Raw genomic sequence first — 26,739 nt, 5'->3', positions numbered from 1 at the left:
CAAAAATTAAAATATGAAATTTATTCATTTAATCCTTCATTCACAAAAGATTTAAAAAATAATTAAAATGCTTTCTTCTCTAGACAAAATAATTTAATAATTAATAATGAAATAACTGAATATATACTAATTGATGATGAAACGTAATTCAATTAATAAAATTGTACATTTAAAAATTCAAAAGCAAACAAAAAATTAATTTAAAAGTTTTTTCCAAAATTATTATTAAATAATGTTAATAATTCTGAACTCCAAATTTCTATGTGTTTTAGCGTTAGCAGTTGCACAAATTCCAGGCCCTGTTCACATTGGGATATGAAACAGAAACACATACCGCATTGTCCTTGGTGATGTATGTAAATTCTCCGCTGTTGTGAACAAGAGGCCATCTGCAGTTGACAGTCGCTAGAATAAGTAACGCTGTCGCTGCCACAGACAGGCGCGAATACATCCGGGCAACGCTCCTCACAACGACAGTAAGCCTGCTGCGTGATTTGGTCCACTAGACACAAAGCACCGAAAGAGCAGTACATCTTTTCACAAGTTTCTGAAACAAAGAAGGAAAAAGTTCGATTGAATTAATTATTTTAATAATTCTTGTCTTCAATTTTAAAAGCTGTTGCGAAATATAAAAATTTGTGCAGACTAAATATTATCTATAAGTTGGGTGACGAGTTATACAACATATACAATGCAAAAATAGTTCAACATTCTCCTAAGGGCATCTATAACTGCCAAATTTGTCATGAAGTTATTTCTTAAGTACTAAATGCTCACTAGAATAGAATATTTGCAAATCTAATTAATTCTTTAAAATATACCAAACTTTTAATATTCTCTCTTTATAATTCAGGAGTACAATTTTCACTCCAAAATCATTCTTTCACCCAAATAAAAATTCAAAACATTAGTATTTCAGCGGCATATATATTTTCCATATAATATTTAATTAGAATTATAAAATTTTTAAATAATTTTAAAAATATATTTTATATAAGTATTTTTCTTAGTTATAATTAATACTTGCATGCGTACTCGTATTGTGAAAAAAATATTTACATTTGTGTGTGTGTGTACGCACACATTATACTTTTTAAAATTAAGAGTGCATTCTTAAAATAAAAATCTTCAACACAGAAGAAAGAAGCGTAAAACATTACCGTGCTAGGATATTTCGTTTTATAAATCCGAATTTTGGTAAATTTTTATAGTGAACTGAAATCATACAATAAATGTCAAATATCTTCTATAATAAAAGTATTAAATGAACTGAAAAACTGCTTCTAAATTAGTAGAAGTATCAAAGAAAGGTGCAAAGAAGAAAAATGGAGCGATTAGAGGCGAAGAAAAGAGGCAACAAAATATTGAATCAAAGAGCAAAATATTTCGACGTATGATACTAATGTGAAATATTTTACTGAATTTCTTATAAGTATTCTTGCTTTAAAGAGTTTCTTTTTCTTGATGATACTTAACTAAATCCGCTTTCAAGTTCTTGAGCATAGTGAATTGAAATTCAGTTATCTTAATTAAATTAGACTACCAAAAGAATCAGTTCATAGTTTAACTTTTAAGTGTAGTGTTATCTAATTTCATACTTTTATTACACGAATTTATATTATTTTTTTTATTCTACATACATTTTTGTCTTTCATCCCAAAACTTATCAAATTAACATTTTCATGAAGCTGTAAAGAATTGCGCCTTTACTTTAAACAAATAATTAGAAAAAAGCAACTCACAGCAGGACGAAACTGAGAACTTACATATCATTGATGGAACTCAGCTTTTATACATATATGGAATATTCGAGAACGATCCAATTTGAATATTTAAGAAAGATCTAGAGCCTTTCAGATCTTAGATAAACAATAGATAACAATTTAAATAAATCAACTCCAGTTTTAAGATGAAGCATCGTGGCTGGATTCGAACCATAGGTCAACAATTCAAAAAGGAAATGCTCTGCCAATTGCGCCACGACAGTTGTTTGTTATTCTGATTTGTGTGACAATATTGAGGGAATATCCAGATTTTATTATATTCTAAAATACATAAAAATTGGAATATAACTGTTGCTAAATTTCATTGATTTCAGTTGATCGATTCATTCGATAATACTTTCGTTTACAAATTAAACTACCACTCGATTTCGAACTCAGAGTTTTTGATTAAATAATAAACTTTAATATTAGTATGAAATATTTTAAAGCAGCACCCAACAATAATTGGTTTATTTTATATCCCTTTAATGCATAGTTTTTCTAGTTTAACTAATAGATGATAGCCGCCATGTATCAAATAATATAAAATGATAGCTCAAATTAATATAAAATTTCTAAAGATTAATAAATTGTCTAGATAAAAGGATACAAGTTTAAATGTGTCAAATATATACTGTATACAATTTTTATTGATCAACTTAAAATAACTGCCAAAATACCATTACTTCAACTTCAAGGGAGAAGTATAAAATGCGTCACATCGGTAAATTCTGGAAACTTTTCCGTCTTGCAAAATTCAACGTACAATCGAAAACGTCGTTTACTAAACAGTCACAAAAAACTCGTACGTTATCTATCTCAAAATAAATTTTATGTTTTTTGCTATCTGATTGCTGATGCCACTCACTTTATATTAATCTAAGATTCTCTGCAATAAAGTTATCTACTTTATTGCATATAATCTTGGATTCATATAAAGTGAGTGACATTAGCAATCAGATACCACAAAACATTTAAAGTGAGTGACATTAGCAATCAGATACCACAAAACATATAAAGAGAGTGACATTAGCAATCAGATACCACAAAACATATAAAGTGAGTGACATCTTAATTAAGGCAAGAAGCTAAAAACCATTTTTTGAATCGACATCTTTTATTTAAGGAAAAAATTACAAAAAAAAAAAAAAAATGCTACTCTCTCTAAGATAAAAAAAAAAAAAAAATGTAACAACGTTACTATTCACTTAAAAGTTTAAATTACAAACGCAAATATAACACAAAATACTAAGTATGATGTAACAAATTTATTCAATCATTATATTTCCGATCACAAACACGATGTCATTTATATCACTTGGCTGCAAGCAATAATCTTTAATAATAAGAAGAAGAATTTCAGGTACAAAATTAAAATTATATTGACAAAACATATACTGCAGTCCAAAAAATCAGAGTTTAGAGTGATTCTTTTAAATTTTAGTAAAATGCTCAATTCTTCCTAATCCATACTAATTCATTAAATAAAAGTATATAAAAAATTAAAATAACTTTAAAAAACCAAATTCCATAAGTTTCTTTTTTTAATTGCTTAACTTTCTTCAACCATGTCCGTTGCATGTCGTTACTGAAAAGGGAGCCCACAAAGTACTGCAAGTTCTAAATAATTTAAATTTATTTGAGAAGTTTCATGCGCATTCTCAGGCACTTTCTTAATTAACACAAAATTGCGTTACCACAAATCGATCCACTGAGCATCGCATTTCACTTTCTACCCGAACGGATTCTAAACAGCTAAGGCATTAAAGAAAGACATCACTTGGCGCGCTTATCTCAAGCCGAATCCTTGATCAAGAGATAACGCAACTCCCCTTTCCTCAATTATTTCAATGCGCAATCCCATTGTTCTTCTAATCACTTTATGCAGAGTAATAATCGTAAAACAAACCGACGTTATGCGTCATCATAATCAAAAGGGAAATAGTTAATGAAATTTTGTTTGCATCTCGACTCCGACTTCCAACGAATCCGGAAGAAAGTGTTCTAAAATAATCTTTCCGGTTCCGTGGAACTCCCTGCACTAATGGAAAAGTCATCAAATTATAATAACTGCGGCAGAACCAAGATAGCGCATTGGGCCGGAAATATCTTTAGTCTTTTCCTATCCATGGCGAGGAAGGATGACAACAAAGAAAGCGAGTTTACAACAATCCTATCGCCTCGTCTCCTGTCTCGTTGCCATCCCAAGCGAACTAATCGTGGCCCTTGTTTGATGTACTGTAATCACCTATATCGATATTTTCAGTAATTACTGTGCAGAAAGATGCTCTAAAGTTTATGAATGGTACCAGGAAAATTGCATTATCTACTCGCCGCTGACAGGTGAAGTCTGTTTATACTGAGAGTGTAAAGTTCATTGATCTTTATGCTCATAAATAATCGATTTTTCTTCGTAAAATGTTTTATGGGAGACACGTTCGATTAATTATTTTAGGGTCTTGAATTAGGTTGTTATCTTAAGCTAGAGGTTTGTGATATATCAGTGCATTTAAACCAAGGAAGATAAACAAGAACACCAATGCTGTTTATCAAATATATCATAAGAGATAAAGCAATTCATTAAATGAAAACTCAAGCTTGGAATTTGATCTTAGAGAAGCTTCAAAGAATAATGATGATTCTTGTAATATGCCTGATATTTAACTTTTTTATTTTGTTTTAAAGTTTTTTTTAAAAATCTTTAAGCTTTGTTGATGAAAGATTTAAAGTAACATCAGTTGAATCTCTATTTTTATACTTCATCATACCTTTATAGTAAATAAGTGTAGCAGAATTATTATTTTTCTATTTGAATTATTGCCATTCCTGAAAAATATTTGCTATGATGTTTTTATTTATTATTCTTTATGTTGAACTTTTATACTTTCTGAGTATCATGCATGAAAATTAATATCATATGAATCTTAACAAATGTTCTTCCGAATTTGTGTAGCATATACAGAAGTTCTGATTCTGGATATGCTACACGCGTTACGGAAAGTCAACCATCTAACTCTCCGACCAGGCACGAAGGACCATAAAACTTAATGACCAGACCGCCGCAACAGCAACATTGGCGGGAACTGTGGTTGAGTTCTAAGGGCCGTAACCGGCATGGTACAACCCTCCCCGAAGGAAGTACGTCCCGTCATCGATGGGAGGAGTCAGATCCCCCACCTATTAGTGTACCTTCCAGGGTGGCGAGATCCAACCACCATGCCGGAAGCATCTCATCCTCATTTCGAGGTGCCCCCCCGGGGGTTACACGCGTTACGGAAAATGTGCGAAAATAATTAACAATTTTTACAATACGGAATAGAACACATATTCCACGAGGATAAGTATTGTTATTCTAAAATTAGAGACTAAGTCAACTGAATGGTCTTAAATTATATTTTAATATTTTAATAAGTATATTTGATAAGTACATTCTTTAGAAAAATCATTTAAGATCTTTATTATATTCAGAATTTATAATTACATTTATAAAAATCAATTAAGATATTTATTATATTACTATTACTTTATATAAAAATATTTACATGCAGTTATTCTAAATAGATATGTGGGTAGAGAAATGCTAACAGATTTTGTTTGAAATTATTCATTCATATGTTTTCCTTTTTAGCAAAAAATTCTTTTTTTAGAAGAAAAAAATTTAGATTCTATTTTAAAAAATGAAAATAAGTTTGTTGTTTCATTTTACTTTAGGTTTGAATAACCTTGTGGAGGATAAATAATTCCTGTTTTTGTTCGTTAGGAAAAAGAAAAATTTCTCAGTTTCTCGGAGGGAAAAGTCACCATTTTAGTTTTAGAATTTAATTTTACTGTGAAACTTAGGTACAGCTCTTTACATCCTTTTTTTAAGGTGTTTCAGATCTTCTTTTTTAATGTCAATGTTTAACTAGAGGTTTATTCTGTGGCATAATGTAAACTCTGTGGTAAATCTAAGCTTTTGGTAAATCTAAACAAATAGACAATTTTTACAACGTCTATATTCGAAAAAAGCCAATTTATTATCTCTAATCTAATAAATTTGTAAGTTCACTTGAATTACTGCTGCATATTTTGATTCATTTACTAAACGCCTCCTAAAATTAGAATAAAAAGTATAACTGTTTGTTTGGTCATCTAATCAGTCTCATATTTAGCAATCCCATTAAGTTGGAAGAGTTCTTACAAAAAATTAGTGCTGCCATTGAGGTTTGCAGACAAATGCTACTAACATATATTTGGATGATGGATGTTAGAGATCATATGAAAATTTCTGCGTCTGTTTTATTATCATATGCGAACATAAAGTTTTGGTTTGGGGCTTTTGAAACCACAAAATACGCAGCAGAAAATTCGCGATTTATAGCATTTGAGGCATTAATATTTCATTTCTAGGATTATTACAAAATTATAAAGAAGGTTATCACATTTGGTGACTTATATCCAAAACAGTTACAACTTGGCGCCAATATCCGCCAAGTCTGCATGAATGTCTGCGTTCATATTTTGTGGTTTCAATGGGAATGAGAGATAAGCGAGGCATGTCAAAAGTTATTATATAATTTTTCTAATTAGCAAAACAAAGTTTTGGAGATCGAACGATTTTTATATAAAACATTTAGAAAACCCATCGTTTTCTAAATGTCAGCGCATGCGTAATCTGATAGTCACGTGATTGCTTAAAACTGGTTTTTCATGGAAAAAAATTCTGGCCCCGAGAAAAAATTTTTAGAATGCGATTTTTTGAGATGGTCACAAACCATTGCTTTTCAAAGGGTTGGTGATGCGAAATATGAGAACATGGAATTTGTGTGCCGGTTTGATGCCATGTGACTTTAAAAAATAATGTTCTTACATGATAACTTGAAATTTGCAATTGCAAATTTCAATTTTTTTTTTTTTTTTTTTTTTTATTATTTGATACAAATCCATTGTTAAAATACTAATCCAGCTATTATTATCTCCATCTTCTAACCAAATTTGAATAGTCTAAATTTATTTAGTAATATATTTTTCATAATATGTTATTGTTTCTTATGGCACTTGCCATTGGCAAGTCCGCTGTTACGAACACAGCGATTTTAAGCCGGTGGGGGAGCGTCTCTTATTTTTTTTAGTAGCGTCAACTAGGGCCAAGAGTACGACTTTGCTACTCACGCATCACTCATTCGCTTGCACAACCCCTTTTTACTGGAGGGCACATTCACACATAGAAAAACGGAAGAACAACCATGCCTAAGCCGGGACTCGAACCCAGAACGCCCAGATCACGGCGAAGACTCGCTACCCCTATGCCAGGACTCCGGCTCTTTCATAATATGTTACCTGCCAATCCATGTCAAGGGTGGTTAGACAAAATAGAATTGCATTATTTAAACTCTCTTTATATTAAAAAAGATACAGTGATGAAAATCCGAGATAGCCTACATGATTGCAGTAAGCGTTATGCTGTAGACTATTGCTATAAAAGGAAACTACTCTTTGGTGGATAATATATCTTTTAAACTCCATTTTTTTGGCCTTAATAACGCTTTCCAAAATTGAATATCAATTGTGCATAGTTATTAATGAAAGTAGCCCTATTTAATCTGCTGACAAGGGCTTCTCCCAGCTATTTGTAAAAATAGACTCGCCATTATTAAGCGTTGATATATCGATGATGATCTTTTTATAAAGGGGATGTTTAGCCTTTTCGAAGTAGATAGATGTCCATTATTTTTGCATCCGTTCCAAGAACAAAATATTATTTTGCTGTTGTCGGTTTATTTTTAGCTGTTCTTATTTTCTGACTTTTGCGATTATCACTAAATCATCGCAAAGACCTAAATGTAACTGATGAGCAATCAACCTTAATGGAATGTATTTTTTAATAATGAGGGAATTAATGAATATATTCGAAGAAATAGATTTATTTTTTTATCTTTGTTTGCCCATGTCAACTTTTTGTTTTCTCCAATGCGATATGAAATGTAATTTGTCACTCATAAAGAAGAAATTTAAAAAACTTTTTAATGTTTATTGCGTATTTCGTTTGATCCAGATTTTGATGCAGATTCCTGTTACAAATTTTCAAAGAATTTACAGGAAAAATTGTAAAACTACAAATTTTAAAATTTACAGTCAAAATTACAATAAATGATGTTTGAAAACGATTAAGCTCGGAAACTGCAATTTAAGATAACCCAAATCAGAAGTATTTTCAGCATAGAATCATCCTACGAGCAGTCCTATTTTTGTTTATAAACTAAAATGTTGATTCGTTTGCTATAGCTGAAATACTGAGAAATAGAATTGAATATGAAAAAAAAAAGTCTTAGTCATAATACAAATATTTATTTCCGTTTGAGGCTAAAGAAAGTGATATCATACATTAAATACGCAAATTTGTTACCACTTCTACTAACAAGAGGTTTATACTGAAAATGAGCATGAAAAGTAAATAGAAATTATTTCAATATTTCACATATACAAATATTATAAACATTGTTTACGGATATACTCATCAAATATAAATTTCGCCCTGATTATTTTATGTAAATGGAACTTATGAAACAATGGAAATATTTTTAAAGAAAGGTTTTATGTTTAAAATTTGAAAGCGGTTCAATTGCGTCTTATGACATGAAATCCGACATTTTCACTTATTTCGAAATTCTATATCAAGCCATGTCTTTCTGCAGATAATTCAAATGAAAGCATGTAATTACTGGGTATGAAAATTTGGAAGCTACTTCAGTTAAAATGGGAAAAGCTACTTCAGTTAAAGAAACTGAGGGAGAAGAATATATATCTACGGTTTTTTGACAATAATCATAATTTTTTAAGTTGCTTTAAATACAGGATAGTTATAACTAAACTTGCCCTATAAACAGCATCCTACAACGCAAACGGATGAACGGATTGCAGCGAAATTTGTTATAGAGACAATACATTAGATGTTCTCCCGGAAATTCGAAAAAAAAAATTTTGTTCCAAAATGTCCATCAGAAGACACCTTTTCCGGGAAAACAATAAATTACCAAAACGGAATACGGAAACAATATTAACAATTCAGAACAAGAATTATGAGTAATAAATTGTAAAACCGAGAAAAGCTGTCAACTCTAGGAAAAAATAACGAAATTGCGATAAATATGAAGCTTTATGTAAAACATGTTAGGATAAGAAACGTTTGCAGTCGTTGTCATTTTTTATGTCGATGTTTCCGGCTGTAATGATGATGGTATCTTGTTGCTTGTTGAATTACTTAAAGAACGCCATAACGCTTCATGTGCGAAGCATCACAACTTATTAGTTACGATGTGCTGTTGAACACATTGTTTATCGACTTGAAATTTTGCTGGCGAGTGACGGTGGTCACACGCACCTTTCCCTACATCGTTTTAGACAAGATTAACAGCTGTTCCTCATGTGCAAAGTTCTTTTTTTTTCCCTCAAACAGCAATTTTTTTCCCCTTAACTTTACTTAATATGATTCGATGACAAGGTGACCATAAACTATTCAATAAATGTTAATATTGTTTATGCATTCCGTTTTGGTTGTTTATTGTGTTAATGTTTTTCCGGAAAAGGCGCCCTCTGTTGAACAGCTTGGGGCTATTTCTTTTTTCGAAATTCTGCGAGCGTATCTCATGTATAGTCTATATACCAAATTTCGTTGCAATCCGCTCACATGTTTGCGTTGTATGATGTTGCTTATAGGGGAAGTTTAAATATAACCACCCTGTATAAATTGAAAAAATACGCGAAGCATGGAAGACCCACAGGTTACAGTTCCTCTGGATAGGTGCAAAGTCGAAAAAAGGCAAGAGTGTGACAAACTGTACGGAATTTATCAAGATTTATATCGTTACAACTGAAGTTCACAAGCTCAGAAAATTTATTTCTTAGGAATGCAATCGAATAAAGGAAACAATTTCTGTCTGTCCTCAAATATGTAAGATTATGGAAATTTCTCATTTTTTTGTTTGTTTTTTTTTGTTTAGTCTATTATCAACTGGTGACAATGTAATCGTTCAAATTAAATTTGAATTAGATTAAGTTAGATGATTAATAATATTATAAGTAATATATAATATAATATAATAAGTATTATTTCTATGCAAAAAAGTGTAGTCTCTTTTTTTGTCAAAAAAGACAAATAACTAGCAAAAATGGAGAGCCTTGGCAGTTTTTAGGACAACCCGATATTGTCATGAAAAGACATTATGATTTTCTGAAAATGCATTCAGTGACATAAAGTAATTTTATTACTATTAATGTGCTCATAGGAATTACAGAAATATACAGAACATTTTCTTGTATTCTCTTCTAATTGAACAGCCGTGGCATCATTCATCATCATAGGATGGAAGACTGGCCTCATCGATTATCATTTAAGCCAAATCAGAAGATTGTCATGCATCAAGTGTATGACAGGTTGGTCAACTTATTCCATGTATTAAATCTAGACTGACAGAAAAGTTTCTAACGATTATCGATTGAAATAGTAAAAGATTTAAAGATTTATTAATGGATAATATCAATAACTTTAAAGAGTATCGCAATAATTCTATAATATATAGAATTATTGCGATAATTCTATCTAATATATAGAATTATTGTTTAATTCTATCTAATATATAGAATTATTGTTTAATTCTATCTAATATATAGAATTATTGTATAATATACTTTTTGACAGCAGGCTAATCGTATTTTTTGGATGTTAAGCTGTATGTATTGTTAATTCATATGACTGGTAAATATTTTTGTAAAGAAATTAGAAATGACAAGAGAATAAAAAAATATTAGAAAAAAGGGATTACATATTATATAATTACTTGCAATGTCAGGAATAAAAAAATATGAAATCTAATTATTTTCTCTTAAAGAAATACGTGAAGTCAATTTTCCACAAAAACTAATTTGTCTTGTTTTTATTTTTTTCTGTTTTTAGAATAATCTAAATTTCAAAATGATACGAATGCTTCTAAAGATGAAATAGAGAGAAGAAAAAAATATACAGATGATTCAATTAATAAGATCTTTCAGAAAGCAAGACTGTTTTTCTTTAAATCTTTGAAAAAATAATTGATTTTTAGCAGAAATAAATTTGATAAGGAATTTCTTTTCAGATGTAGCAAAGCGATTTTTATAATTTTCAAATAAAAAGAAATATATTTAAATTTGTATTTTTAAACATTCGCTTGTTATTCACGAAATGTACAGGGAGAAATATAGGTATGTCCAATAATTTTAAATGGAATTATAAAATGTATATTGAATAAAAATGATTGTCATTTCGAATGAGCAGTAAAAACTCTTTCTTTTTTTTTATTGGAGAAATTTCTAATTTTCATTCCATGCAGCAGCCCTATACAAGTTTACAAACCAATTGATCTAGAAGGAAGAAAAAAATTAAAAAATCAATAATCAATGCACGCAATAACAACATAAAAATGATGGCACAATTTTGATTTTCCTATGTTTTTTTTCCCTGAATCAATCAGTTCATTGTTTTATTGGTTTTTATATTTTGCAATCGAAACCATTAAATGACTCTAAAATTACATATTGTTACGAATCTGTGATGCGGCTTCCCAGCATAGTTGGTTCCATAGGAGGTCCCAGAGCTTGGCGACAAACTTGGTGACCATTTGGCGACTTGGCGACGGATTTGGCGACTTTGGCTCCAAAATAGATTATACAAGAAACATCGAGAATTTTCCCGAGCCGTCCAGTAGGAACCGAGTTACGCTTCGAACGTTCCTGATTGGTTGAGAGGCTTCTAGCCCCGCCTCCTGAGACCTATAAAAGGAGCTGCAGCTGCCGGGGAGTGGACGGTGAATTTAGTCACGGACCAGTGGAGTCGAAGAGTAGTCGGGATCGACGATACAGAACTGGCCTTCCAGAGATAAGCGGAGCAGCGACTGAGTGAAGCTAGTGCTGAACTAAGCTGTGCACTACTGTCTGAAGTAGAGACTTGTTGTATGCTGCACGTCTCGGCTGAAGATAATCGTCTTCTGCGATGTATATAGTTGTCGTCTTTGTGCTGTCTTCGTGTAAATAAACGTCTTTGTTTTATTTTCTACTGCCGCCTGCTGATTGAGCGTTCTCCACACCATATAACTCCCACTATCCAAACGAACCCCGGGAAATTTCGTAACAATATCAAAAAGTAGGATAAAATGCAGGGCATAATAAGGATCTACAAATATGCACCTGGTCGTTCACCTTTTAAGAACAGGTGATGGCTGTCAGGTGATAAATTCCATGTTTTTTGGCCTAGAGATTATTCATTCACCTGAGAAGTTGAATGTTTCCCCTTTGTTATGTCCTAACATTATAACAAAATGTAGTTTGAAGAATTACAGCAGGAACAAAATCCGAATGACACTTATATTGCTTTAAAACGAAAAGTTAATAAATCTCAACTACACAGCTATCAGATTGGAAATTGCATTTCTTTAATGCATCAAATCCTATTTCTAATGGTTATGTTCTGCCTTATTTTATTGCCATTAAATCTCAGTTCAGATTTGGTTTAGAAATCGACTTCCTCTCCATTTTGTCTATAGTAAAGGCAGATTTTTCTCTTTTATTTGGGAAATTTCAGTTTTAATTAATTTTCTTTGTTCTTTTATATTATTCTGTATATTATATTATTATTTAATTATTCTGTTGTATCTACGGGTCTTTGTCGTTCAAAATATGAATTCCTTTCTCTAATCTTTCTCATGGCTAAGTAACTGAAATTGATTAATTCCTCAACAACTTAAAATAAAAGTTAATTGGGAAAAAAAATATCATCAGCTCTCTTTTCTTTAAATAATATCGGAACACGAAATAATAATGACGCAAGCATTATTTAAACCATGTATAATTATAATACGGATTCAAAGATAATTCACTTGCTAGTCTATGATCTGCAATTTTAAAAATAAAGATGACAGGTTTTTTGTCCATGGTTTTTAAAAATTCTGAGAAAAAATGGAACTCATAGATCATAAGGTTTGCTAGTTTGTAACGAATCCTAAGGTCCATAAAGTCCAGACTGAGAGGCAATGTAATCGACAAAGGAAAATGCTATTTACCGATTGATTAGAACATATATGTTTGTACTTCAAAATTTATGTATTAGTTATAGAAGAAGAAGAGTTATAAAAGTATGTAGTAGTGAAGTTTCGTTGTAAATTTAGTTTCAAAATGAATCAGTATAGTAAAAATTATGTGATTGATTGCAATTTCTTTTTTACTTAAATTAATTCAAAGCCAATTTTAATTGATCAGTTGAATTGCTATTTGTTCAACAGATCGAATTAGAATATTAGCGAAATGACTGTTGTTTCAGAATAGCTCAAATAGCTAAGAAGAATTATTTCAGGGATATTTATTGTATTGATTATACAAAATATTTTGCGAGAATATTCATCCAATCTATGTTTGGAGAAAAGCCCCATATGGTTAGTAAAGGATAACGACAATTTATTCAACACAAAAATATGAAAGGCAGGTAACACAATTTAGATCAAGTGTCACAAAAGCAACATTTTCCATAACTAGCAGCACATAAACAGGAAAACATTATTTAATAATCGTAAAAAAACTCGAACATTCCAAAGAGAGAATTCACTCGACTACTCGTGACAGCTCAATTCAAAACTAATTCACTATTCATTAAATAATGAATCTTGTCCGCGTCTTTCTATTTTATAGGCATCATGATAAAATATCGATATTTTAGAAACAACGAACAGTCAAGTTCTAATGGAAATGTTCCCAAAATTTTCAATTATTCCCGATTTTGTTCACCAACGTTGACAAATGCTCCCCAAGTTCGTCACCAAGGCTGAGATTGATAAATTTACTATTCATCCAGAAGGCATTATAAGGCAAATAAAACTATTTATCAGGATATTTACAAAGCGGGAAAGCAAGGTTACAAATTTTTCACAATAAATATTGTACATTCATGCTAAGAATAGATTTCCTTTATTTCTTATAAATGATGTTTAATTAGTTTCAACAGTTAAATCTGCTTTATATTCATTTACCTCTTCAGACCTTGAATTCTTTAGATATCATTTCATACTACGGCTTGAATATAATTTAAAATAAAAGATACACAATTTTTCCACCCATTTCTTTTAAAAAGATGAAAAATAGCTATGATGGATCTCATTAGCGTAAGATAATATTATCCGTCTTTGAATAAAACGGATTTATAAGGAAAGCAATTAAATATATAAAAATTAGCCGGTAAAAATTCTTTTAATAAAATTGTTTTGAACTTTCAGTGAGCGGAAGACAGTTTCCTTTCTTAAAAATTTGGCGCCGGAGCTCAAGTTCTTTTCCTCCAGACACGATTATTCTTATTCTCACAGGTGATCGAGTGGTGAAAGTAAAAACTTTTTCCAGCTCCACCCTGAAGAATCGGCAACAATTGAGTGCGACAAAGCGGCAGCCACTTACTCCTTCGGAATCTTTTTAATTGCTTGAAAACTCATCGGCAGCAAAATTGCGAGATAAAAGCCCCAATTATAAAAGCGTCGCCAATTTCAAAATACGAAAGGAAAGACGAAACGCTTTTAATTACGGTGCCCTGTTGGTTCCTGGGGCGCAATTTATCCTCGCCTAATTGATAAGTCGGAGGATAGACTAGCCACGCCCACATTCGACACGTTGCCCCCATCAATTCTCCAACTGTCTCTACTCTCCGCGGGGCTTTTCATTCAAACTGACGCTACCTCTCACCGAGAGAGTGAATGGGGCTTTCGGTTTCGGCCTCTAAATATCAATCAAGCCTTTGCCTTTGAACACACCTTTTTTTTCTACTCCCCATCTCCTTAATTTAACGAATAAAATACAGCGAAGCAAATTAAAAAATCAAGCAAAAGTGTCAAAAATGTCATAGCATTTTTAATTCTATTTTATAATCACTTCTTTAATTAATTGCAAACTTATGTGCGTCTATGATATATTTTCTGCATCATACAATTTTATTATGCATAAAAATAAGGAAAGACATTAATATCGCTGTTTTTGCGCAAATCAATTATTTTCAAAGTCAAGATATAACATGATTATTCAACAGTAAGACCACACTTGTTGGAATACATAGAAGTTGAATCATGATGAACATATTTTACTAATTTTAAATTGATGGATACACAAATACCCATATATATCTTAAACATTGTTTTCATAATTAATCCACACTTATCAGTAATTAGAATTACCTTAACAGTAAAAACTAAATATTTTCTATCAATATTAAATTTTATATTCCTTAAAAAAGAAAAAAATGAGGAAAGTAAATCATCGTTTTTCTGCCATGTATGATTTCAAAATATATTCATGCGTTAGATGTGTCTGCATTTGCGTGAATTAACAAAGAGATTGACACTACATTAGGTGCACATCATTAGATTTGTTACGTTCAATGTGAATAATCGATTAATATTAATATTATCAAGTCATTATTAATAATAAACAAATAAGCCGGTTAAAAGGAATAGTTTATGAGCATTTATCACATTAACTGGTTATTATCACTAATAACCAATAAAGTTGGTCAAAGCCATTTTTTCGCGTTTCTTTTTATGTGTTGGCTATCCAAGGGCGTATATAAGGGGGAGGCTGCCCAACCCCCGAAATTTTCGTTGAATTTCCTCACCTCGGTATCGTGGTACCTCCGGAACAAATTAGAGGGAACTTTTTTTAATCCCCCCTTCCCCCAAAAGATATTTTTTTATTTATTATTAAAAAAAAAATCTTTATTTTCTCAAAATTTCTTTTTTTTTTCCCTTCGGTGGATAGTTAGTGGAATTGTTCAATAACTTATCCCCCCCCCCGTCCCCAGAAAAAAAGTCGAGACTAATTAATTATGAAATAAAAAAAAGAAAGAAAGAAAAAATATCACAGAAAAATTCCATAGCATGTTTTTAAAACATACAAAAAGGCACACCCATGTCCTAATCCTATACATAATTCGAAACTACTTTGGGAATTATTAATAATAATCGGTTCAAGTGAATAATTTGCGATATTTCTCACTTTGACAGAAATAAGCGGTTATTATTTGTAATAGCCGATAATTCACATTGACCATAACAGATATATGCTTCACTATATTTCTACATTTACTAATGCGTCAGGAATTTAATTACAAGAAAAATCGCAAAATCAAAAACCGAATAAAACCATAAAAAAATAATGTAGAGCCACAAAAGTGAAAAAAATATGAATACACTTTTTATAAAAATGAAAATTCATTATAGATGTTATTAAAATTTCAAATCAAACAGAGCATTTATAATTGCATTTCACGCTTTTGAGATTTTTGTATCATCGTCAAATATTGGATAAATTAATTTTCCTTTTCAATTCTAAAACTAAAATGCATTTTTTAAAAGATTTTTATATTTATAATTAAGATAACTATAATTTATATACTGAAATTTTTTTTAACCAATTTTGTAACCAAAATTTAAGTTACCCTTATGATTTGAAGAGAATTTTCAATAAATACATAAACATTATGATTTGCATTACCAATCACAATATTTGTATGGAAAGCAATTATATCAGAGAAATAATATTATTCAAACATTTTATAATCAGTATAATTTTCTAATGAATTTACGAAATGAATCATTTGTATGCTCTTATTATTTTCTTAATATAATTTTTCAAATGCCTTTTACATGATTTTTCTGTTTCCTACTCACAGCATAGCCTTTGTTCCATCAAAATATTTATTATTGTCATAAAATTATTTTTTCCCTCTTATTACTTATGACACAGCAACCTTTCGTGCAATATTTTATTAGTTACGATATTTTTTTAAATATATTTTAGAAATAAAGCGTCCTTTTATCAAAATGTATTAAGGAAAAGAAAAGCATTTCTAAAATTATTTTCTTCAATTTGAAAATTTTGAGAAGTTTATACAGGAATAATTTTTTTCCCCTTTCAACAAAATTATCAAATATTGGCTGTTCTTTTTTGCTTCAATTTTAATCTGATTTCATAACTCGGATTAAACACAGAACAATTCTTAATAAAAACAATAAAAATATTAAATCATAATTGTGCAATTTTTAAAATATAAGTCAGGGAATTAAAATCCTTCTCCAAAAATAAATTAAAAAAATGAATTTTGTTAATGAAGTTTAACAATATAATTCCGAATATACCAGGGTTTTTTTCTATTTTAATTGAATTTTAATTTTTAATACCATTTTACTAATTAAAAAAAATGTTTAAAAGAAATTAGAATGGTAATTGTTTTCTTTATAAAATTAAGAAGGAAGATAAAATGTTTTAATAATATAAGACGCAATAAGAATCCATTATTTATTACTAATTTTAATAATTAAATTATCAATAAATTTATAAAAGAATTTTCTTCACATTTTAGAAAGCATACAAAATTTTTATTAAAAATGGATCACATTATATTTTATTTATATAAAAAAGCGCATAGCTTCTAATTCCTTTCTAAAATTATATAATTAGGATTAATTTTTAATACTTTGCTAGATATTTTTTTGCATAAATGTTTTAAAGCCTTTTAATTATAATACCTAATTCAATTATTTAAACTAAAAAGGATGGTTTCACACTTATTTGAGTAAAATATTTTTTAAGGTATGTAGCAACTATATGAATGATATTTTTGAAAAATGTTTTTTTTTTTTTTAAATTACATTTGAAATTTTACATAAAGTTGATGCAAAAAATACCTTTCCAAGAAAGTTTTGTCAGTTAAAAGCCAACAGGTTTTGAAAAAAAATGATTAAATTTTATTTATTTATTTATTTTTACTAAAATTAGATATAAAGCAAATCTTATAAAGTTAAAAATTTTTTAAAGTTTACAAAATTTTATAGGTAAATAATATATATATAACAATATTTATATAAATTAATTGATATTGCACTTTATTTATAAGATATTATTACACTTTTTGCAAATTATTGAACTTCAAGACTATAATATGCATTTATATAGGGACGTTATTTTTGTATTTGTACATGTATAATATGGCAACCATTTTTATTAATATTTATTTATCAATGGACATTCTTCATTTATTTTTGTTATTTGTATTGAAGATTCAGGCAAGTGATATTAATTATAGCAAAAGGTTTAAGGTTCTGCTTTAATCGTCTTTGATTGAAAGGAGGTTCTGTACCTGAGTTAGCACTCCCTCCATTTATAAACGTTTTCAAAAATCAGATACTGGTGGTTTGTTTACAGGTGTTTATATATTATATATATTCAGTCATCAACCGCAGTCTGAAGTACGTATACAGAAGCCATTCTTCCTATCGTTACTGAAAAACTTTATTAGTGAATTCGAGTGTTGTGCGTGGCATTGAATTATGGCTCTTCAAATTCATAACTTGAAAGTTAAATCAGTCTAAGTCATTATAATTCAACACAAAAATTAAACATAATTCAGAAGCTTCCGAAATGTTTTATGGACTTTTAATTAACACATTTCTATAACGGTATTTGAAATAAAATATACAAAACTTTTTTTTTTCCATTTCCTTATTCTTCAGTAGTTCAAGAAAATATAATATGTCATGGTTTCTCTTATCCTATCAAAAGTAAACTCAATAAAAAAAAGAATGCAAATTTTTTTCGTTGAATGCTACCTCAGTGGTTTTCTATAAAGCAGTTGAGTAAATTCAAGTGTCCTTATGTAAAATGTATAACCAAGTTATTATCAAAGCGATAGTGAATAAATACAAAATTTTAAAATAAAACAATATATAAAATATTTTTGTTTGAAAACAGAGTTCTTGGTATCCGTTTGTTTATTTATATATTTTTTATATGTTTTATATATATATATTTTTATTTTAGTGTTTATACTTTATCGTATATATAGATAATACACGAAATTCAATGTAACTATAACTGTATCTGAAGTTTATTTATATTCTAGACAATTCTACAAATATTTTTTTTTTTTTGAAATTCGGACAATTATTCTAAAATATTAATTAAATGTATAGATTCTGAATATTGACAAATCACCTGTTCTCTTATGTTACTATTTATTTTTAGAATACAAACATAATTTGTTATGAGTTTCTTTGCATTTTTGGAGCAAAATAAATAAGGAAACTCAAATATTAAAAACATAGCAATTAATTTTTTAAAAAGCATTCACATTCTAAATTTAAACACATTTGCTCTTAAAAATGATTAAATAAATAATACTTCAATCTTTTTTTAAAATATTGAATTTCACTATTAAATATTAAAACGTTTCTGATTTAATCATATCAATCCAAATTTTATTTCACGGATGTAGAATTTAAAGTTCTTTAAAATATAGACAAATAGGTATTATTATTTCCTGTTTGACAGTATATCTTTAATTCTTCATGATTTTTGGAATTTTTTATTTACTTATCTTAAAACAGATGCTCTTGATTTCTCCAAGTCTCATCAATGGATTCATGAATTGCCCAATTCTGTCATCAGTATGAGGAAACTAGATAGAATAGGTATGGCGGGGAGTTGAAGTCTCGATACCCAATTTGCGCTGTGTTTCTCCCCATCCAGACTGAAGCAATTAGAAAAAAAAATGAATTTGTGTCGCATCACTGAATAGAAGGTGTAAACGAAAGAGAAACATTGATGTACTCCTGCAAGGCGTTCACCAAGATTCAATTGAATGGCCAATTTAAATGGATAGATGGAAGAAACGAAATTCTATGGAGTCCCACTGCTCCAATGGCGTGTATAGCGATTTGAAAGACTATTTTTAAAATAAAATAGAATTTGAGAAAAATATGTATCAGTGATTGCTGAAAAGATTTAAAACATCAGAAAATACGATTTGAGAAAAGGTTTTCTTAATAATTGCCAAAAGTATTAAAATAGCATGAAATACAATTTGAAAAGAGGTTTTTTTCAGTGATTACTGATGAGATTTAAAACATTATAAAATGTAACTTGGGAATATGGTTTCTCAATAATTGCCGAAAAAAAACAATAAAATAGCATAAAATATATTTTGAAGAAAACTTTTTCAGCGATTGTTGAAGAATTTTAAAACGAATAAAAATCAAATCGTGTAAGAAGAAATAGTAAAAGAATTTATAAGTTCCTTGCGAATATCATTATAATAAGATAAAATCTCCTTTATAAAGATAAAGGACAAAAATGCTAGAATATTAAAAATGTTAAAAATATTATATTTAGATTTTCACCGAACACTGACATTTCCATAACGTTCTTAAATCACCGATTTTAAAATATTCCAAATTTGTTGAATAGTCTTAACTTTGTAAATATCAATATTGCCTAAATATTAAGCTGAAGTAAAAATCTACAGTTTATCTTTCTAACTCTTTTCTATTTTGTAACTTGCTATCAAAGGCACACAAAACTAAAAAAAAAAACAACAAAAACAAAAACAAGTCAAGATAAATCACCCCACATTAAATACGGAAGTAAGCAACCTTAAAACCATTTCATAAGTTCACAACCTCCAACTTTTTCCACAGGTTGTTCTTAGAAATTTATGCTTTAAAAAAGTTGGATAAATGATATATATATCATAAATAGGGACTTCACGTCTTCGCCTCGCCAACTTTCTTTTTCTTCGCTTACGGTTCTCAAGAGGGTCGTTTTCAACGATACGTCTCGCTACCGTAATTTTCAGTCGACAGTTTGTTTTGGCGTTTATTACGGTGCTAAGAATCGCACAAGAATATCACTCTTTGGGCTGCGCGGTGATGTAAAGCGTTTTCTCATTATTTAATACCCATCATAACTTTGGGGATACTAAAGTGGTTGTTTATTGCTCTTTCCAATATATGGAGAAATAACTTCTTTCAGGCCGTATTTCTGCTATTTCGCTCGCATCTGGAACAAAGTAGATAAATAGTATAAACAATAGCAATTTTATTATTATTGTTGGGTTCAGTGTTGTAGATTATTTGCCTCTAGTGAAAAAAATAAAATAAATTAAACCAATTAAGTATTTTATACATCGACTAATTCATCGAAACAATTAAGGAAAAGGAGACGAAAAACGTTATCGATTTGCTTGGTAATTTAGAATAATATTGTTAAAACGTTAGATAATTTTTATCTTTTACTTGCTACCTTCGGCGACCAGCTCTTCGATAGGATTAATGCTCGTTAAACATTTCAATTCATTCTTATATGTAACTACATCTCTTACTAAATCCTTCAGCAAAATATTTTTTAGTTCCGAATTTTGATAATCATTTAACATACATTATAATAAAAGTCTTACGAAATTCTGTTTACTGTACAATGCATCTCTAATATTTTGTCAGATCACTCGGATTTTAAATGGAAGTGGAAGTAATCATATTCCAGATATTTTTTTTTCGCTGAAATAAAAAAAATATATATATACTTTAAAATGTGACTGCAGAGAAATGAGTAGTTAGCGTAGAAATCTTTTGTGCATTGCAGAATATTCTATTTTTTTTATAATGTATGTAGCATCTCAACGGATTCAGTTTTTAACTTTAATTTCAAAAATATTAAATTGCCGTAAATAATAATATTTTATTTGGTTTCAAACAATAAAGGTACTTCTAAAAATTATGAAGTCTAAATTTTATATCATCCTTTGGTTCTAAGGAATCGCATTTAGTGATATACTTGAAACTAACTTTTAAAATAAAAAAAGTGTATATATCCTGCAATTAAATTTGACCGAGTTATCAAGCTTTAATTATCACTATTTTAGGGCAAAATAATTAATTCATAATTAAACAGTTTTGAAGAAACTCTGGCGGATGATTGGAGTATTTTCATTTAGACGTTTAATTGAGCAGTCTAAAATCACAAGTTTTTATAAGATAATAATTTTGAAATTTTTGTAATTCAATCATTTTTTTTTCAAAATAGCATGGGGCTTTCCTTTTATTTAAAATGTTAGTGTCTCAAGAATATTTTGATATATATGACATATAGGAACGGGATTTCAAATAAAAATATAAAATTAATTATTCATTAGCTCATTTATTGAATCAAAATTTATAAAGTATTATTCTTTATTTCATTTAGACCAATTTTTTTATTAAATATGCACATGCCTATTGCAAACTTCCTAAAAATTAGGTATTGGCCTGATTCAAGAGAACATCCTATATTATATATATAACCAAGTTATCCTTAAATATTACAGAATTATCAAAATAATAATACAGATGTATTTTTAAAATTCATAGAGTCATTTTTCTTGCAATTCTTTTAGATTCAATTCTTGCAATTCTTTTAATTTCTTACGAGCACCTGTTGGAAATTATAATTTCCTGATTCTGTTTGCTTTAAGAGTCAACTTATTATTTATGAGTTTTTGTTAACGTGTTGCCAAAAGCTAAATTTTCCCATGCACACGTAATGTGCTCTTGCAGATTTATTTCCATTTTTATTTTGTGTGAAATAAGTTTTTGAAAAATATCCTTAAAATATTTTGTTTTTAAAAAATGATTAAAATAGGAACTTAATTTATTAAAGAAAATTGCTATCATTGAAACGGCAATTTTTTAAAACTTTAGGTTGATATTAAAATCATTTTTGTACTGTGATATTCATCGTGGAAAAAAAAGACAAATTTTAAATAACTTTTTAAAATAATTTAGATTCTAAATAAATTTTCAAAAAAATTCACTGTAAAATTCACATTTAGATTTTCTATGTATCTAATGTACATAACACTAAATGCACATTTTTATCAGCATGAATCAAACAGTCTAATCTATGGAGCACCAAAGGATGCACACACACACACACACATATTTATTATGAGATAAAAATAAATATGAGGTTATCTTGATTTTAAAGGATTTCAACAACTTATTCAAATCCATCACATTATTTGCATTAAATTTCAGCACATGGCAGAGTTAAGCAATTGAGACAAGCATATTTTACTGGAACAATATTATTTTTTTATTGATAACAAGAAATAATGCAAGTTATCCCATTTCTATTAGATTCTTAACTCGTATTCCTTTTATTATTCAATATTCTTTTTGCTAAAGTTCTTGAAACTATAACACTGCAACATAAACTCGTTAAGGCGAGGAACATTAATTCCATTTTATTTTTTGGTTGGAGATAATTTATACATCTATTAAATGGGTGTTTTATTTTATGTTTAGATCTGCATGTTCGGTTTATACTCAGCGCGAAGGCGTTATACTAAAGACAGTCCTTTGAAATTTTAAGGTAATGCAAGGCAAAATACTTAACTTTTCTTTTTTTACACGCACCCAAATTTAAGATTATTTGACACAAAAATCAAGATTAATTTATTCCCTAGATACTTAAAGAATTTTCGACAGCAATGGAGTTTCCATTCCGCTATTTACTGTTTTCAAGTTCAAAAGTGCTATCAACCAATTTCTGTTCTCAATGCTCATGAAAAAAATCCCACAGATATAAATTTTTATCTAAAGCATTTTTAATATTAACAAATGAGATTTTTATAACACCCTGATTTCCTGCGCATTATTTGCGGCGTACTATAATCCGCAGGTGCTACTTCTAGCCTTGATTAAAAAAAAAAAAAACATATAATTTGCACTACCGTATAATCACCTGATTTAATGGTGGATTATCTAAGGCAGTAGATTATTAGTGAGGATTTTCAAGCATTTTAGCAGATAATACGCGGATTAGACGCAGGAATTCACTGTAATACTGATTAATTAGCTTGAATTTCAAATCTTTTTAAGGTTATTTGAAACAGAAATAATTTTTTCTCCTAATACTGTGAATAATTGAAATAAGATTAATAGAAGTCTAAGAAAGACATTGTATAATAAATTAATTATTAAAATTTAAAGATTTAGTTTTGATAAAAAAAAGTAATTTATCTTATCAACGATCAAAAATTAATTTCTCTTATCAAAGGTCAAAAATTAATATTAAAAAATAAATAAAAGAAGACTTATTTTAAGCACATGTGACTACTTAATATATATATATATATTTTTTTTTTTAGATTTCATAACTATTTTTGTACAGTTTTATAGAACAAAATTTAGATGAATAAAACTAAAACGTTTAAATTTTTTGTTCTAATAAAAATATAGTCTATTGAATAATTATTTATCAAATTTTATTCATGCATATTAGGAAGCAAAAAGAATAAAATTTCAAAATTTCCTGATAATTAATTCATCAATAATTTTTTTACTATTTAAAAAATTATGTTACCGTCTTACATGTGTACAAGCAAGCAATAGGAAAACGCTCACAATTTGTTTACTAAAGAGCCGAAATATGAAAGAGATATATTTTTAAAAAGTTTTTTTTAATAAATTTACAGATGTTGAAAAATGCCTCTTTAATTCGTAAAATATTTTAAGATTTCCTAATATTGAAATTTAGTACAAAACTTTACTTTCAGCTTTTATGGGTTGGTGAAAATTAATTTCATTATTCAAAATAACTAATTTTATATTTCATTCCATAACCACATATTTAATCTTTCTAATTCACAGTGTGTAAGTAAATTCATTGCATTATTATTCATCCTCAGATTTTATTAATATTTTGTGAAAAAAATATGCCTTTTCATGGTTTTTAATAAAATGTTTGGAGCAGTTCGTGATTTTTTAAGAAGCTGTATGGCAAGATTAAATGTTTTGCTTTTTATGATTAGTTATAGGGAAAAAAAAATTATATCAACGAATAGCTTAACGTAGTTCCCAACGGCTGATTTTATATATTTTGCCATTAATCTTTACTATAATATTTTTCTGTCTTTAAACATTCAAATTTTGTTCTGAAACATTGAAGAATAAAAAAAAAAACTATTTAAAAGAAATTTTATGACAATTAATTGTTTATTAAATTGTCATAAGTAAAGAGTAGAAAAATAATAATTTTATCTGAAATAATATCAGCTGTATATTACATAGACTATAATGAAATTTAACAAATAATTAATTTAAAACGCTAATAGTACGCTAATAATAATTAAATTAAAACGCTAACGGTAAAAGGGCTCGAAAATTTATTATTCTGAAGTTCTGAAATTTCTCAAATTGATTTCTTTCCGTTCAAGAAGTTATATAAGAACGCATGATTTATAGCGTAATAAATGCGTTTCAATCACTGCAAGACTAGTGGTGTCAGCCGAAAAGTGATTGATCATTCAATTTTCTTTTCTTCCATAAACAAGAATGAAAAAATATTGAATTTAAGCATACCTTCGGAAAGGTAAATGGGAACGGATTGCCTTTTTTGCCATCGAACATCATAGGATTCTATGATGACTTTTAGATTACATGACGTAAAAATTAATAGAAAGGCTTATCAAAATAGAAAGAAAAAATACTAACTCCTGTAATCAAATGAAAAACCCTGGAAGTAAGCAATATCTCCAATACGTTAATGTCCTAATGTAAACGTTAATGTAATAAATACCTTGTAATGCATTCATCAGCAAAACAAATTAATTGCTGAGATCAATATTATACCGTAACTTGATTCCGTCTGAATAATTTAAATTATAAAAGTTAAGTTAACATTTTAAAAAAAGTAAAGCGACATTCGATTCGAAATATCCTTATATCTGTCCCACCGTAATTAAATATTGCGATACAATAACTTTTTTTGCAATGTTTGCCGAAACTAAATAAATCATTCATATGAAAGATCACAATTTTTTTTTACTATTTTTCATGAATTGACGAATGTCCCGTATCTTTTCCATATAACTTAGCATAAGCATACAAAAAGAACACTCTTACATTCACTGATCTCTCGATTATTCTATTTAGAAATTGCCTTGAAACCGTAGCTTATTCTGATTAGTTGGCATTTTTCATTTCTGTGAAATCAATTCTTACAAAAGAATAAGCACATATTTCAGTCAAAAACATTGAAAGGTGAAATGACACAATAAAAGTTATTTTATACAATTCACCGCCCTAAAAAAATAAGAAATATGACTATAATAGACTAAAATTTCAAATTAAGAATCTAGGTTTATACATCCTTTCTACATATTTGCAAATTTTCATTTCAAAGATGTCATGCTTTCTTGTAATTAAAAACACATAAATATTCAATATAATTTATGAAAACATTCATAGCAATAATGTAGATCAAAAGTATCATTATTATGTAAATATTCAAGCTACAAAATAAAGGGCAGTTAAATAAATATTTCAAACTCCTTTTTAAACGTATGTAAAAAAGGAAATTTCATAGCTTAGTGCTGTATAATTTAGAAATTTATATAATTTAATGCTACAAAAAAGTTTTATAGTTAATGATGGTATCTCAATATTATTTACAGAATCAAAGATATCATAATTAATGTTCAGATCTTTGAACTGATTCTGATATCCAAATATCAAAATGAGTCTAGCGAATATTCATTTAATCGACATTAGTTATTTCTATCTTTAAAATAACTGATACGAGCATCTTTACAAAAAATAAAGTTTTCTTTCAGAGCAAAATCCATGTAAATAACGAATTTAAATGGTAACCTCTAATATGTATATATTTAGTTATAAACTGTTTACAAAATGCGAGAAAATCCCATAAGGGGTATTTTTCCCCATTAAGCTTAGTTTTTTGTATTATCTCTTTCAATAATTCATATAATCTAATTTTTCTCTTATAATATCTCTCTGTGTATATATATATATATATATATATATATATATATATATATATATATATATATTATGATTTCTCTCTTTTTATATATATAATGCATAAAAATTAATTTTTGTTTGTTGGTACCCTATGCGCTGCCGTACCATTCAAGCGATTACGATGAAATTTGGCCAACATATTGCTAGCACCTGCGCGAAGGTTATAGGCATAGTTCAGTTATCATATCGTCATATATAGTATATAAAAATGAATTTTTGTTTATTCATTCCTTATGCGCTGGCGTACCGTTCAATCGATTACAATGAAACTTGGTAAACGTATTGAAATGGAATGGAATCTGAAA

The 26,739-nt window shown here is 28.6% G+C and overlaps 1 protein-coding gene across 1 annotated transcript in view; it reads right to left on the bottom strand.

The window, feature by feature from the left end:
- LOC129961816 (agrin-like) overlaps positions 1–26,739 on the bottom strand; it is a 675,765-nt gene that overhangs the window by 553,891 nt on the left and 95,135 nt on the right. The window contains exon 3 of the mRNA XM_056075396.1: positions 335–547. Within this exon, the coding sequence (XP_055931371.1) occupies positions 335–533 (199 nt within the window). The 5' untranslated portion in view covers positions 534–547. The remainder of the gene's footprint in view (positions 1–334; positions 548–26,739) is intronic.

This window comes from Argiope bruennichi, chromosome 2 (genome assembly GCF_947563725.1).
Source record: "Argiope bruennichi chromosome 2, qqArgBrue1.1, whole genome shotgun sequence".
Taxonomy (NCBI): Eukaryota; Metazoa; Arthropoda; class Arachnida; order Araneae; family Araneidae; genus Argiope; species Argiope bruennichi.
The sequence above is the reverse complement of the archived record's forward strand: the minus strand, read 5'-3'. Positions and strand labels throughout refer to the sequence as shown.